This window comes from Leptidea sinapis, chromosome 35 (assembly GCF_905404315.1).
Source record: "Leptidea sinapis chromosome 35, ilLepSina1.1, whole genome shotgun sequence".
Lineage (NCBI taxonomy): Eukaryota > Metazoa > Arthropoda > Insecta > Lepidoptera > Pieridae > Leptidea > Leptidea sinapis.
In genome coordinates, this window is record NC_066299.1 from 11331579 (window position 1) to 11348433 (window position 16855).

The 16855-nt window shown below is 31.6% G+C and overlaps 1 protein-coding gene across 1 annotated transcript; it reads left to right on the forward strand.

The window, feature by feature from the left end:
- The first annotated feature begins 224 nt into the window (after positions 1–224).
- Positions 225–13643, forward strand: LOC126975254 (protein takeout-like). Its single transcript, XM_050823059.1, has 5 exons — positions 225–377; positions 8983–9208; positions 10340–10470; positions 12969–13121; positions 13458–13643. Exons 1-5 carry the CDS (start codon positions 314–316, stop codon positions 13607–13609), a joined length of 726 nt encoding a protein of 241 aa, XP_050679016.1. The 5' UTR covers positions 225–313; the 3' UTR covers positions 13610–13643.
- Positions 13644–16855: the final 3212 nt, after the last annotated feature.

A 16855-nucleotide genomic window follows, 5' to 3' on the forward strand; every position in this document is an offset into this window, starting at 1 on the left:
AAAATATCTTTACTCCTTGGTAAACTTTATCCGTATTAGATTGATGCATCCAAAAAAGGTTAATAAGTCTATACTTGCGTCCTTATTATTAAATGGACAACAATTTGACCTCTAGTTTTCAAAAAATAAGACTTATGTTTAAAACATAATCTGGTAATACTTAACAAGTTTTCTTATACCTTTTTGTTTGAAAACTGCGGTAATTTATTCATATCTAATTTTAGGTACTGTGATAAAATCACAAATGGGATCCATATTTAAAGGTGCAGCATTCGAAATTTGCACAGTTTGCATCCGAAATTGATTCAGCAACATGTCCGCATTGTTAATCATCAAATTTGTTTTAGTCTTCTGTTGCGTTGCTAACGCCGATACAGGTATGAATTTAAACTATTTTAAAAGATTTTTTAGAGGATGAAATATAAGTTAATTTTATTTAAATATAATTATAACAATGAGTTTTTATACGTATGTCTTAACAACTTGTGTTATATTACATATATAATAACAATAAAACAATTAGAAATTGGCGTACCGCAAGGCAGTATTTTAGGTCCAACCTTATTTTTAATATATAATTATTACCTTTGCGTACGACAGATGCCGATAATACTTCTTCTCTTCAAAAGTAGAAGTTGTGATGGTGTCCAAACTCGCATAATTAGAATTTAAAAATGTCACTCTATGGCTCGAAAAAAGTACTTCTAACTTTGAATTAAAGAAAAACATTAGTAAAATTCTCTACAAGTGTCGAATCACAACTAAATTAAAACTTTTCAATTAAGTTGCTCATCTTTAGAAAGCAGTTGGATAAAACTTGAACGTGTCCATCAAATTAAATATCGCGGGGTTGTCATAGACAGTTATCTAAGATAGGATAACCATATTAAAACACTTTCACGGAGTTTTCAAAAAAAAATGCACCTAAGTGATCTAGATTTTTGTTTGAAAATTTACAATGCCTTAGTCGGTTCTATTTTGAGGTATTGTGTAAAATCCTAGTGAGGAGCAAATAAAACCCATTTAATACGACTTGAAAGAGTTCAACGCATGCTCTTAAAAAAAAGTGTGTGTGTCGGCTCCGACGCACGACTGGAGTTTACTCCTCAAGAACGATTGTCTTTGAACAGGTACTAAACAAACTCAAGTCCAATGGAGTCTGTTACAAACAGACCAGGGGCGTGCATTGGTTGTTGTTGCGTGGTCCAGCAAAGTAGGCATGAAGATCAAACTAGTTGCAGTTGGGCTTAGTTTGACAGCACTAGGTTTTGAGGTCAAAATATTGAAGTTATTTGTGTTACGCGTATAGTTTCGGGGCCATTAATTGGTCAACCTAATATTTAAGTTTTTATCACTCTAGGTAGGTACAAGTACCTAATAATATGAAATTATGTAGTTAAAAAATAGGTATTGCACAGCACAATTTTAATTTAATTAACTAATTCATCGTATATTTTCTACAAAATAATTTTATATTGATATGATTTAAATTAAACCTTTCAAAAATGACATAGAGTCCGCTTTTTTTAAGCTTCAGAATATGTTAATTAGTTTTCCTATATAAGTACCTAGGCGTGCTATGTAACTCCATAATAAGTACCTAGGCGTAGTTTTTTTAATGATTTTGTTATTAAAATTACCTATGATATATTTTCATTTTTACAGCCCTCTTGTGGTAAAGACACAAATTTTAATCACTGTGTAGATTTTCCATGCATTTATGATGTTGCATAAATTTAACATCGATTTCACGATCACTAATAATATTATAATGACGTGATATTGTATTGTGTACTTTCATATTTCTTAAGTCACCAGTAGAGGCAGTAGATGTCTCTCATCCATGATCCAATGTGAACTCTAATTATTGTAATAATATGTATTTGAAACATTTGTTCAAAAACAACTTTAATCTCAATCCATATAATTTTCAAACTTATAAACTCAAAATACAAATTACACAGTACAATCGGTCTGCTTATCATTCAAAACTTATATATTTTTCTACATATTATAAGTAGGTAATATTTAGTAGGTAATAATGATATTAATTAGCTTACCCCTGTTTTGCGGTGTTCTTCGTGTTGTTACTTGAAGGTATTGTAAAGTAATAGCAATCGAACAAAATTTTCATCATCACAGATATCTCAAGTAATATTAATTTGTATCTGCCTATTTGCCTTTATTGAATGCACGCCTCTGAAACAGACATACAGCAGAAGCTAATAAAAGCGTATTAATTAAAAAAAAACGACATCATATGTAAGGGTAAATAAACGCATTAGTGAAAATTCTTAAAGAATATATATATTTTTAATTTATTTTCATTTTTTACGACTATTCGATATATATCAAATATTTTACATTTAAGTAGATCTTAGATGATTAATCATTATAATTATATTATCGAATCATTAACTATCGTAACTAAAACTACAAAATTAGTTAATAGAAAATAAATCATAATAACTTTAAAAAAATTATAGATATTAAAAAAAAAATAGGTTAGGTTAAAAATTGTCTTTGTGGCGTGAAATGCGCTATTTATAATCTCCATGTTAAATTAAACATTTAATCATGTGCACAGCTCATATAAATTAGTATGAACTATGTTGAATAATTCAATATTTAATAAATACAAAGCACACGTGTTTATTTTATATACAATACATGTCATAGTTTTGTAATGTATCAATTGTAACTTACATAGTACCTACGTGCTTATCAGATTTTCCGGCACTATTATTTACAACCACATTCTTGTATATGTTACATTTATCTCACTGTGTTTCTATTTTGTATTGCCTTTTTTGTACTAAAAACATGTTTATTTTCTTATTTTTCGGCTAATATATTGTATTCTCATCTCATTCTCTTTAAAATAAACCATATTACTTGTACATGTTACATTTATCTCACTGTGTTTATATTTTACTACTGGTATTGCGTTTTTTGTATGATAATGTTAGTAAAAACATGTTTATTTTCTTATTTTTCAGCTTACAATATAATGTAGAATACATAGAATACATGTCACTTTTGTCATGCCACCAATTATTGATTACGTACTAGTTGAGTTACGCACTACAGCTGGCCGTCACATATTTGGTGTAGCATATATTTCGTCGAATCAGACCCATGATATATACCTATCTTATTTTAATTACCTACAATAATCTTGTAACTTAGCGATAATGTACACCTTGTTGGCGACTATAACATACCGACAATAAATTGGTTGCGACACGGCGCGCATATGGAACCACAATTAAGTAATAGTAATTATTTAACGAGTCAATATTTTTGTCAATTTATGTATACCTTGAATCTATCACAATATAATTGTTTTGAAAATTATAATAATCATATTTTAGATCTATTCCTATCCAGTAACAATTATTGTATTTTATTAAATGCACTTACTGCCTTGGTGCCACCTGATGGTCATCATCCATCATCATGCACCTATCTATGCACTATTGCCCTTTGCTAATAGTCCACATATCCCTTTAACTACACAGACACACTACTGTTTTAAACAAGCTGAGTATTCAATTATTAATGAAGAGATACTTAACACCAACTGGGAAAGATATTTTCAAGACAAATCTGCTGATCAAGCTGTCGGTTTATTCTATGATATAATCTATGGATTCATACGTAAGTATATCCCATCTAAAACTATAAAGGCAAAGAGCTTCCCAGTTTGGTTTAATTCATCCTTAATCCATATATTTAAAGATAAAAAAAGGGCTTAGATAAAGTGGAAAAAATTTAATAATACGTCAGATGATGATGATCTATGAGATATTCTGTATACTCAGACGTAGTTTTAAAAAGGAATCGAAACGTCGTTACAGTGAATATATGAACATAGTAGAAGATAGTATATTATATATATATAATATTGTGCATTGACTTTAATGCACAATATTTTTGGACATACATCTCTAATATAAAAAACAATTCCCGCATTCCTTATAATGTATTTTACAAAAATAATACAGCTAATACTCCGATCGATGCATGTAATTTATTTTCTGACTTTTTTTACTCGGTTTTTGTACCATCTACTCTTACCAATGACTTTGACATAGATCATATTGAATGCACTGGTAAGGATGAAATAGTGTGTGACATATCAGTCAAACTGTTATCACGACTGAAAATGTAATTAAGGCTCTAAACAAGTTGGATGTAATGAAGGGTTCTGGTTTGGATGATATACCTCCAATATTTTTCAAAGCCACTTCTACTACCATTTACAAACCACTGCATATTTTATTCAGTATGTGGCATATTTCCAGAGAAATGGAAAATGGCTCGCATAGTGCCTGTACCTAAAGGAGGATCCAAAAACAAACGTAGAAAATTACCGACCAATCTCTATCTTGCCTGTACTTTCCAAACTCTTTGAGCGGCTTGTACACGATTCCATTTATCCACTGATACATAGGATTATAACTCCACAACAACATGGATTCGTGCAGAAACGCTCAACAGTAACTAATTTGTTTTTGCTTCACACTTATTTGAAGACTAGCTGACCCGGCAAACGTTGTTTTGCCATATAAAGTATAATTCACGCGATAGTTTTATAAGTAATAAAATATTGCCTATATTATAGCCTGTACATCATTTTGTTCTATTGTCAATAGTTTTTGCAGCGCACGCAAAAATAGGTTTTCGATTTTACACCTTGTGTTACAAAATAGCAATTTTATTACGGATCCCTAATTTTGAAAAAAAAATAATAAATAATAAACATAGAATATAGCCTTCCTCGATAAATGGACTACCCAACACTGAAAGAATCATTCAAATCGGACCAGTAGTACCAGAGATTAGCGCGTTCAAACAAACAAACAAACAAACAAACAAACACTGCAGCTTTATAATATTAGTATAGATTTAGATAACTATAGACAAACAGACTGCATTTATACAGACCATAGACGCTTATTAGAAAAATTAGCATATAACGGCATACGTGGTGATCTTTGGCGATGGTTTAAATCATACATCTCAAATCGCACTCAAAGAGTTATCATCAGTGGCCATGAATCGAAAATGGTAATGATTACTTCTGGAGTTCCACAAGGGTCAATTCTTGGACCTCTTTTATTTATTATATTCAACAACGATATTCATACATGCTTTAAACATAGTAATTTTCTACTATAAGCAGATGATCTTAAAATATTTAAAACAATTGAATTACAAGATAATCATTACCATCTTCAGGATGATTTAAATAGATTTACTAAATATTGTACAGAAAATAAACTTAATCTAAGCTTAAGTAAATGTAAGCATATCACTTTTATTAAAAAGAGATCCGCTAGCAACTGCACATATTCGCTTTATGGAGAGAGTCTAGACAAGGTTAGTAATATTAAAGATATAGGAATAACATTGGATAGTAAGTTACATTTAGACACGCATACACAAAACATTGTAAATAAAGCTTTTAAAATGTATGGATTTATAATGCGGACCGGTATTAATTTCAATAGAGTTGCTACATATCTAAATTTTTATAAATCGCTGGTTCGCTCACAACTCGAATATGCTGTTTGTATCTGGAATCCCCATTATAATAAATATGTTAAGAGAATAGAAACTGTACAGAAAAATTTTTTACGGACGATGCACTATAAATGTACGGGAAGCTACCTTCCTTATGACCAGCTTCGTGAAAAATATAGTATACTTGACTTGCAGTCAAGGCGCAAACAACTTGAAGCCATGCTCTTATTTGATCTGTGTCATAATAAATACGACTGTATTCCTTTAACTCGTAAACTCTGTTACAAAATACCAGTTAGAAGTCATGTACGCAATAATCAAACGCATAAACTTTTTGCTACTATAAAATGTCGTACAAATTTTGGCGAACGCTCACCACTATGGAGAATGACACACTCATATAATGCGTGCTTTGGCAATATTGATATTTTTTCCACTCGTGTGGGCTCTTTTAAAAAGCTGGTCATGGGTTATCTTAAGAAGAATATTACTATATTAGACTAAACCTGTAGAATAATAAGAATAAAACTAAACGAATATATTTTTTATATCTACACTTATATTCATACATGTAACTTTTGTAATTAAGCATTAATTAATAATTATGTGGTTGACGTAGTGGGTAGCATGTATAGTATTACTGTATTATATTATTACTGATTTTTTTCTAAGCACTGCGTGCTACTGTTTGTTGACCCGAATAAATAAAATAAAATTCTTCCATAATTTATAGAATTTTTACTTAAATTTATGAAAGTATAATAATAAATCAATTTCAATAATATAATAAAGCTTCAAAATACATACAATAAGACAGTGAAAGGTGCACGAGAAATGATGCGCACCAAAAACGTTACTATGAGATTTGATGAGTAGATTTTACTATCCATATTTTTTCATACCGGGCGCCTTATATAAAAATCGATTCTTAAAGAGTAAACTCCAATAATAGCAAATAAACCAATCATGTACACTTTACATATTAGGCTTTACAAAGAAACTATAGTCCTTGCCGTTCAACAAATATTTTTACACTGATTAGTAATAAAACAGCACAGAAAGCCCTGTCGCCTTAAAGAAAACTTTTCGTTGATTTCAAAATTTATACTTTGTTCCGAAATTGTATCTTATCCTGAGTTGAAATCATTGTAACTATCTAGGACTTTCAATACAATATAACCAAGTATATAATAAAAATGCGAACGTCTCTTCTTATAAGGTAGATCTACTGTACGAGAGTGGCTTTTACAATTAAACTAATCATAGTTTAATTACACACAGAAACATTTCAATTCAAACTTAATTTAGTTTAGACCATGAATTATATTTATGGATAATCTATAAATAAAAATAACTCGTATAAACTTTTAAAATTTCCATATTATTAGTATATTTTACAGTTAGATAAATATTCGTAGGGTCTGCACGGGCTTTTCTAGTGAGCCATCCAGAGGGTGCCACGGATTCCTGGTTTCTTTCCAGTGGATTTTTGGTCTTCTTTTTGCCAAAGTTGCCATTCTGAAATATTCTTGCTACAGCACCTTCTTTTATAGTGTCCAGCCAACTGCAAGCTTGCTATGGATTTGACAGCATCTGCAAAAGATTTATCATACTTATATTCTCAAATCATTTTATTTTTGTATTTATCTATTTTTAATACAATAACAGAGAATAGTATCAAACTATCATCTAATGGCTAGCACAAGATACTTTGTGTGATCCTGAGATCCAATTAAAATTGTATACAACATTCAACAAACCAACAACGAACAGTAAGTAAGTATAAGTATAGTAAGAAAAAGAAGTGGACACAACAGAAATGACATAGTAATGAAATTTAAATTTATCAAAAAATAAACGAACATAAACAAGCTGACTTGGTAAAAGTTTTCTTAAATTAAATAAAACCGACTTCAAAAGCTTAAAAGTATAAAATAACTTATTAAAGATGAAATTTAAAACACCTCTTCTGCAAACCTAATACTTTTATACTTAAAATATTATTGTTTGTATGTTTAGCTGGGTGTTAATTTTTATATACGTTGTATTGTAATAATAACTGCAGCTCCAATTATAAATAATATATACAATTATAATATTATTAACATTAATTTTAAAAGCTATATAAGAAAAAATTATACAAATTCTAATAGTCCTTACTTTAACTAAGGGAAAATAGTTGATAAATATAATGATCTTTCGGAAATACGTTTATATTTCATTTCAAACCTATTCACTTTCATTGCACAAAAGTTTTCTTGATAAATAATAAATGACGACACTAAAAGCACCTATAAAACGATAACAATTACAAAAATTGTCTATTTTACCTACTGAGAACAGATTACATTCTAGAAATTTTGAATACCTATAATTTTAAAATATTTATCATCCAAATTTCTGCTTGAATGTGAACTTATGGCTATGCTATCCCAAGAAATCGCCATAATAGCGCATAGTTGAAACCATTTCTTGACGGTTTATATAAAGCTTATATTTTAACAAAAAAACAATTATATATCTACAGAATATGAGAAGAAAATTCATTTTTAATGACATTTCTATTTTTTATAAACAGTGCGAAAAAAAAATCACCAAAATACCCCTAACTTTTACGGCTGCAGCCATGCTAATCATTGAATCTAGAAAAAAGATTATATTAATTAATTGTCTTTATACATATTTCAATTTTAAATATATCTAACTACCTACTTATAAATATGTCAACATGTTTTATATGTGTCCCTGACCTGCAATAAAATGATTTTTTTTATAAAAATTCTATGAAAATTTATTAATTGTACACCAATACTATTTTACATGACATTATTGCAAAGAATATTGTATAATGTTTGTAATTAATTAAAAATGCTTCTAATTCCGAAATAGCACTATGGCAATTTCATACGGGAGATGTATCTTAGCTGTGCTCCATTGTTCAAGGCCGTTGGCTCGGTCCCGAACCATTTTTATATTAAATGGCTCCGTCGACAGAATGTCGTCGATTCGGCCAACGTCAATGTGGAGAGATTTTTTATTTTAATTTAGCTGGTTGAAGTATATAAAGAGCTGATTAAAAGGAAATGATCGGTTGATATAGCTGTGGTTTTTTTTGTGAACTGAAGAATAGGCAACAAGAGTTAGTACAGTTAGTAATAAACACCCATAATTTTTTTTTTTTTTTTACAAATATTTAAATAATATCTAATCTAAATTTAAGGGAGAAACGTGTGAAGTGGGAATAACGTGGGTATATATAATATATATAAATAGTGGGTGTGCCTAATAGAAGCTTAGAAAGTATGGAGGATAGAAATTACAATTTAATATTATTGAGCGGGAAATAAATTTGTATAGAATCTTTATGAAAGGGGAATGGTATAAACTTGACGACAGGTATGGAGATCCGACAAATAAAAACATTGAAGAATAACATGTTTCTTTTTTCTATAGACAGATCATCAGTTGTTACAAAATGCCGTGCCAGTGACAGCGAATGTATGAAGGAGTCTGCTCAAGCAATTTTACCGAAGTTTGCACTTGGATTGCAGCAATTCAATGTAGAAACCTTAGACCCTATTACGTTTGACAAAATAGTGGCCGATAATCCGAACTTGAAGTTGACATTAACGAACGTAAAGGCCACAGGGTTAAAGGATTGCCGTGTGTTACGACTAGAGTGAGTGAAATATATTAAGTGATATTTTTATTTAATTTTTATTTTATGAAAATAAGGGAAGAGACGAGTAGGACGTTCAGTTGATGGTAGTTCATACGCCTTGCCCATTACAATGCAGTGCCGCTCAAGATTCTTGCACTTGCAGCGGCACTACAACTGCGCTCGTCACCTTGAGAAATACGATGATAAGTCTTAATTGCCCAGTAATTTCCCGAGCTATGGCGCCCTTCGGACACTATCACAGTAATGTTTACACATTACTGCTTCACGGCAGAAATAGGCGCCGTTGTGGTACCCATAAACTAGCCGGCGTCCTGTGCAACGGAGCCTCCTACTAGTTTAGTTGTTGTGGTGGTGTCAGCATCGCAACGAAATACGTTAAAACTATTGTCAATGAACTCATTATTTGAAACACCATTGTTGAGGTAGGATTCAGTATAACATAATATGATGTCAAAATCAGAGTTTAGAGTTGCAAGATGAATATCATTTGTAACGTTATTTACGTACGTACGCGTACATTTTGACAGAATAGTATTAAATGTTTTACCATGAAATATAATACAGTTATTACTATAAACACTCTATATAAAATAATTTAGGTTAATGTGGCGTTAACTTTAACCATATTTTAGGTTAAAGTTTCATTTTATATTGTTTGATTTTTGTTAAAGATTAATGATATGGATATAATGGACCCGTCACACTATGCTCCTTGCGCTGCTCGTTGCTGTGTCGCCGTGTCTGCCCACACACTGTTCTACTCGCGCAATTAATTGCAACGCTTCGCACTTATTTCTTACACTCGCGCTCAAATAACCGACAGAATAGTGAGCAGTGGTTACGACGAGGACCAGAATATCCGACGCGACGAGTAATGTTGCCACACCACGGCTCTACCTCCAATCCTCGCTACGTTCCACGCCACACTTCGAGTGTGTGGCATAAAGTAACAAACTATAAAATAGGTCATATCTAATACAAACGAATGCAATTAAATTCTCATACTAACTGACCCAGCAAACGTTGTTTTGCCTCTAACTACATCGAGTTACTTGTATTGTGCTTGACTGTACCTATATAAGACCTAAGACCTAAATATAAATCTACCTACATTACATTAAATTTCAGACGTGATTCGGAGAATACAAAAATCATGACCACACTGATTTGTGACGTAAATGGCGTTGGACATTATGAGATGAAGGGCCAGGTTGTATTTGTACCATTGGAAGGAAGCGGCAGAATCGACGTCAACTTAAGTAAGCATTATAATTCTCAGGACATATTTTTGGCGAATGTGTGAGATACAGTGAAAGATCTGAGAGTTAAACATGATGCTACCTACAGTCCCTATTAGTCCGTACATGATCAGAAGTAAGAAGCAATATTTCTGTCATCAAGTCTTATATTATCATCATCAAGTTTATGTAACAAAAAAAAATAAAATAAATTCTTTATTTTGCTAGAAAACATGTAACAATGGGTGTAAATAGTTTTAATGTATCAATGTTATCGGCCATTTCTGGCATGCAAAATTATTATTAACAAAATTCTAGTTATTATTATAATTGATTAACAAACTCTATATTTTAAGTACTTAGGTTAATTTAAATTATAATTATTACTTTTAAATGTCATTATTTAAAGACTAGAATTAATATATATTTTAAAGTCAATTTAATTTAAGTCAACATTTCATTTATGGAATAAAAACATTTATCGATAAGCCATGTAAAAAGATCCTTTTTAAATCGTTGGACGGGTAATACGCGTAAGCTTGGAGGGAGTTTATTAAATATATTTATACACATGAAATAGCTACATTTTCCGTAGGATGCATTATGATATTTGTGTGCAATCACCAGTCTGTCACCGTTTCTTGTATTTCTCGGATAAATATCTCTTGCTTTTGTAAATAAATGGTCATGTTGTTTGACAAAGATACATATTTCGTATATATACATACAGGGAAACGGAAGAATACGTAATTCTTTGGTGGTGGTAAAACAGTGGTTCACACGAATCTAAGTAAAAAGCTCCTGTCATAGCTCTTAAGCATCTCTTTTGGGCTATGAAAGCTCTATTAGCCTCGCTAGAGTTTCCCCACAAGATGAGTCCATATCGAAGTACTGATGCGACATAACCATGATAAGCTGCCAGGACTGTACTTGGTAAAGCAGTTTTACGCAATCTATATAACACATAAACATATCTATCAATTTTTTGGCATACCATGTCTACATGCTCTTTCCATTTTAGATTTTTATCTAGAAGTACTCCTAAAAATTTAACATGCAGAGCTTCTTCTATTTGGGTATTTGTATAATTTATCTTAAGGCTATAGTTATTAGAGCGGTTACTTAAACTAAATTGCATAAATGAGGTTTTTTTAATATTAACTTGAAGATTATTATCCTCTAGCCAATTTACCACTGTATTAATTTCATTATTAATTTCACTTTCATAAATATCAATCTCATTTTTATTATTACATGTCATAATTATTGATAAGTTGTATGTTTTTATATATATAAAGTCTAATATATATAAAAACCGGACGAATGCGAATTACTTTACGAATTTCATAAATTTAGATTCCCTTGACAGTTGTGAAATATACGCTTTTTGTGGCATAAGCGGCCGTGTCTTTTTTTACTTAGAAGTTTGTTTTTTTTCACAGCTTTAACAAACTGTAGACTTGAATATGTCGTTTCAATTTTAACTCAATACCTCCACGTGTACTGAGATAATGGGTCTTGACAGATACACAGACGGACGGACAAGAAAGCGATACTATAAGGGTTACGTTTTTTTATCTTTTTGAGGTAACGGAACGGTATCGGAACCTTTAAAAAAATATAAGTAATTTATTAACAATTCAAATATTAATGTACTTAAAACATTGCAATTTTTTGTGGGCCAATTATATACAATTCTAAAGTTTATTGTAAGCCTCTAAAATATCCAGGCCCTGGTTGACTATTGAGTGAGTGATAATTTAATCTAAAATTTGAAAAAAAAATATTTGAGCTTATGGATATTACTTTGGGTAGTATTACTACAAGAAATACAACAAAATAGTTATAATGGGAAAAGAAATCATCAAATTGTTATGAGTTACCAGAATTATTAATTCCGCTGAAACTTGTAAGTCTACATACACAATGCACCTAAAACCCAACAGCACGACCCAGAGCTAGGGATCATAAGCGTCCTCCACTGAAGAATCTGCCAACGCTGAACATTGGACTGAACGACTAGCTTAATCGTCAACGTAAAACTCTATTTCAACCAATTGAACACGTGCTTCGCCTCTAGGTACATGAGGCATCCGTAGGAGATGTTGACTCAAAAAACTCTGGAACGAGAGATTCATAACATTTGGATTTGCGCAAAATAACACCCATTTCAATATTTTTTTAAATAAAATTGTCATTTCAAATGGTCATGTCACTAACGTTACCATATTCATATAAGAGGTCTATCCCAGTAGAGCCCAGTATACCGGAGCAAGATGTCAATTAAGTTGGGGTATTGCCCCAAATAGATCGTTCGTAATACCGTCGTTATTACTCCAGGATACTTCCCACTTTGATTGAGACGACCAAAACCAGAACTTGTTTCGACATTGTCAAATAAATGTTATGAAGGCTAGATTGAAGTTCACTTAGGAGTTCGAAAGATAATGTGGTACAAAATAACTCCTAAGGAGAAAGTTACACTAACCTATTAATAATTATAATTTATGTGTCTGCAGGGAAAATCTTAGTCAATGTCAATCTGAATATGACAGTGGTAGAGAAGAAAGGTACAAGATACTGGAAGATCAAAAGCTGGGATCACAACTTCGAACTCAAGGATAAGTCGAGCATACATTTTGAGAATTTATTTAACGGGAACAAGGAATTAGGTAAATTATTCTTCTTTCTTATTTTTTAGAGCGCTGTTTGTTTCCGAAGCGGTAATAGTATTTAGTATATTAGAAATGACATCAAAAATAATTCTAAAGGATTTTGATAAAATTCCTTTTATGCCTTTTATAATGAAATATATATTTATACATAAAAAATATAGAAACTTACAAAATCGCTTGAGAGCCACTTGAAAGATTAATAGATCTCATCATATATCACTATCAGTTTACATAAAATTTGGAAATTAGCAATAAGCAATTTATATTATAATTAATATAATTTGCAACGAGGGACAGAAAATTATATCTTATGGTAAAACTTTTTATTTACAGTGAATGCAGTTGAACCAGTTATCAAAAATAGTGGCAATGAAATGTTTCTAGAAGTTGGTCCACCTGTAGTAAAAGCTGTAGTTTCTCGAATTGTTGGAGATGTGCAAAAATTCTTCCAGTCTGTCCCTCTTCATGATCTTGTACTGGAATAATAGTATGAAATAAATGACGAAATTTAATAGCAAATGATTTTTATTTCATCGAAATACGTACGGTACGTAAAGTATCAATGAATTGTTTATGAAGGGTATTACGTAATGAAATCTTTAAATGTAAATCTTTAACCATCATTCAAGCATACGCTGCAACCTTGTAATGTTTTCACATTTCAAGGAGGAAGTAGAAAATTTTTACGATACCCTTAATTTAGCTACCAGTTACAACGCTAAAGTGGGTTTTCCTGGGGCATTAGATAAAGACGAGGCGATCAGACTCCATTGTATCGATGAGAGAAACGACCGAGGCACTCACCTTATCCAGTTTCCCTTCGGCAAGGAGCTGATGATAAGCAACAGTTACTTTCCGAAGAAACGCAGATGGACGGGGTTGTTCTCCTATGGAAAAACCAGGAATGAAACAGAACTATGGAAAAACCAGGAATGAAACCGACCTTTGTTCTAGTAGACAGATCATCCAAGCCGTTGGGGTAATCAACAAGTTAAAATTTAGTTCAAACAGAATGCAAAATTAGTTTTCGACCTTAAAATTTGCCACCAACACCTTTTTAAGAATCAGATGTATATCAATAAACAGGAACTTTTTATTAGTATTGAGAAATTTAAATTAAAATTGCGAAATAGTTTTGAAAGCTTAAAAGTGAATATAGATGATCCCGAAACTTTGTATAATGATGTAAAGGAGAGTATTAAGACAGTGGGCAGTAAAATCAAGAACCCTATACACAGAAGCAACAATTTTTTTTTAAATTCACTATCCTTAAATTGCAAAACGCGAACAAATGGAGAAATACATAATAGAATATAGAAGCGTCGATAAAGAAGTTAAAAGAAGAACTAGAACGGATATCCCAGATTAAAAACATATACTCATAAAAATAGCACTGAACTCTTCGTTAAGGTTAGAAAAACCGTATCGATGAAAAGCTTCTCATTCAATTACGCTTTCCTAGTGACATAACAAGTACGTCAAGCCTGGAGGTTGAAATCATGACCACCAGCAAAAAACATAAAGTCGAGGTTGATAGGCTTGTTATGCGATACGCCAAGAGAAAACAGACAAGAGTAGGAAATCGATCGCCGTATCCGTCCATGAAGCAGTTTATGAAGGGAGATATTCCCCTGTAATTTAAAAAGCAAACCCGTCGATATGCTGTCCATCCTAACCACCATAATATGCAGAGACATGGTCACTTACAGAAAATCAGAGATCCAAGCTCCAGATGTGAAGCGCAGTATTCTGGGAGTATACCTAATATGGCATTAAATTCAAATTTAAAAGAGACTGCCTCAGATCTGAGAAGAATGGGCGCAAGAAACTCAGCGGGCTTTTTTTTATATATAAAAATATGGATTACAATGGGATGGAATGGAATGGACGTACAATAAACATTTATAATTAAAGAGCCTGAGGGTGTTCTCTTTATTCCCAGTCCGTGGTGTCATTAAGAAAATAGTTTATGCTATAGTAACCTTTCCAACACAAACGTTTTTTAAAAATTTTTTTAAATTTCGTAACACATTTGTTTTGTACATTTTCTGGGATTATATTGTAGAAGCATATACATCGTCCAACAAAAGACTTACTAACGCGACACAACCGAGTAGTAGGCATAACAAGTTTATGTTTGTTCCTCGTGTTAACATTATGAATGTCACAGTTTCTAGAAAATTCCTCAATGTACATACAGAACATTATCAAAAATGTATTGAGGAGCAACAGTCAAAACGTTTATTTCTTTAAATTTTTATCTTAATGATTCTTTAGGACCTAGGTTATAAATCAAAACTTTAGGTTATAAAAAAATTATAAATAATAACAATCGATCGAGCGATCCGGAACTGGCATTGCTAATATGGGGGAAAGGAGGAAGGAAATAGGGGAGATCGGAGCTGGCTCAGGACCGCGATAAATGAAGTAAAGTAGGGGAGGCCTTTGCCGAACAGTGAGATCCGATAGGCTGATAAAAAATATGTATGTAAATTAAGGACATATGTACTGAAAAGATTTTATTTTCTTACGCTTATTTACATAAAAAAATCGGTAATGGTATAAAATAAACAGGATTTTCTACACAATTTGATAGATTTTAAATACTGATTTATTTTTCTATGATAAAAGAAGTCTTATTAAATCTGACATTGAAATTCCCGATTAATTAAGTAAAACCGTTTTAAAATATTATCCGGAAAAAACAAATAGTAGTACTGACTAAAAGGGTATTTATAAATTAGTAACGAAGTTGTGTAAGTAAGACCAGTGAGAGGCTCCTTTGCACAGGATGCCGGCTAGATTATGGGTACCACAACGGCGCCTATTTCTGCCGTGAAGCACTATGTGTATGTATTATTGTGTTTCGGTCTGAAGGGCGCCGTAGCTAGTGAAATTACTAGGCAAACGAGACTTAACATCTTATGTCTCAAGGAGAATGTCAGAATTTTTGGGATTTTCAAGAATCCTGAGCGGTACTACATTGTAATGGGCAGGGTGTATCAATTACCATCAGAAGAACGTCCTACTCGTCTCGTCCCGTATTTTAATGAAAAAAAAAAGTAACGTTAAAAATTTTACTGTACATATTTAATATGCATTTAGAGAGTTGTGTATATGCATGTATAGATTAGTACAGATTAATTTGATACATAATTTTATTACTACAACATTTTAATATCTTGCTCAGATACTAAAATAAATCATATAGAACTTTTGCGTTGCGAATAAATCTTTCAATATAACTAACTAATAACTATTATCCTTAGTTTTTTGCTACAAAATGATAAAAACCTCTCGTATTTAAATGAAAATCAATCGTGTTATATTGATTTTGGTCGGATTTAAAAATAAAACTCACATATTATCCAAGACGTCTAACAAAATTAAAATCGATTATTTAGTTTTTATCGAAACCATTTTGTTTATTAGATACGGGTGAGTTGCGATTTGTTTTTTTTTTAAATGATTTCGTATGAGCTTCCTAATTAAACTTGTCTGGCCATAGATATTATTACAAGTTAAAAACTCTAAATTTTTTTTTGACATTAGGAGCTTGTTGAGTAGGTATGTTAGAAACTTCGATAGCTACCCTGCATTTGATATATATTTTCGAGTTTCAAAATTAAATCGCAACTATCGAATTGGGTGTTGAAGAAAAGAGAATTGCAGAAAATTGCCTTGACAAAGTGGGTATAGAGCCGGCGGTCATTCTCAAGACACTGCGATAG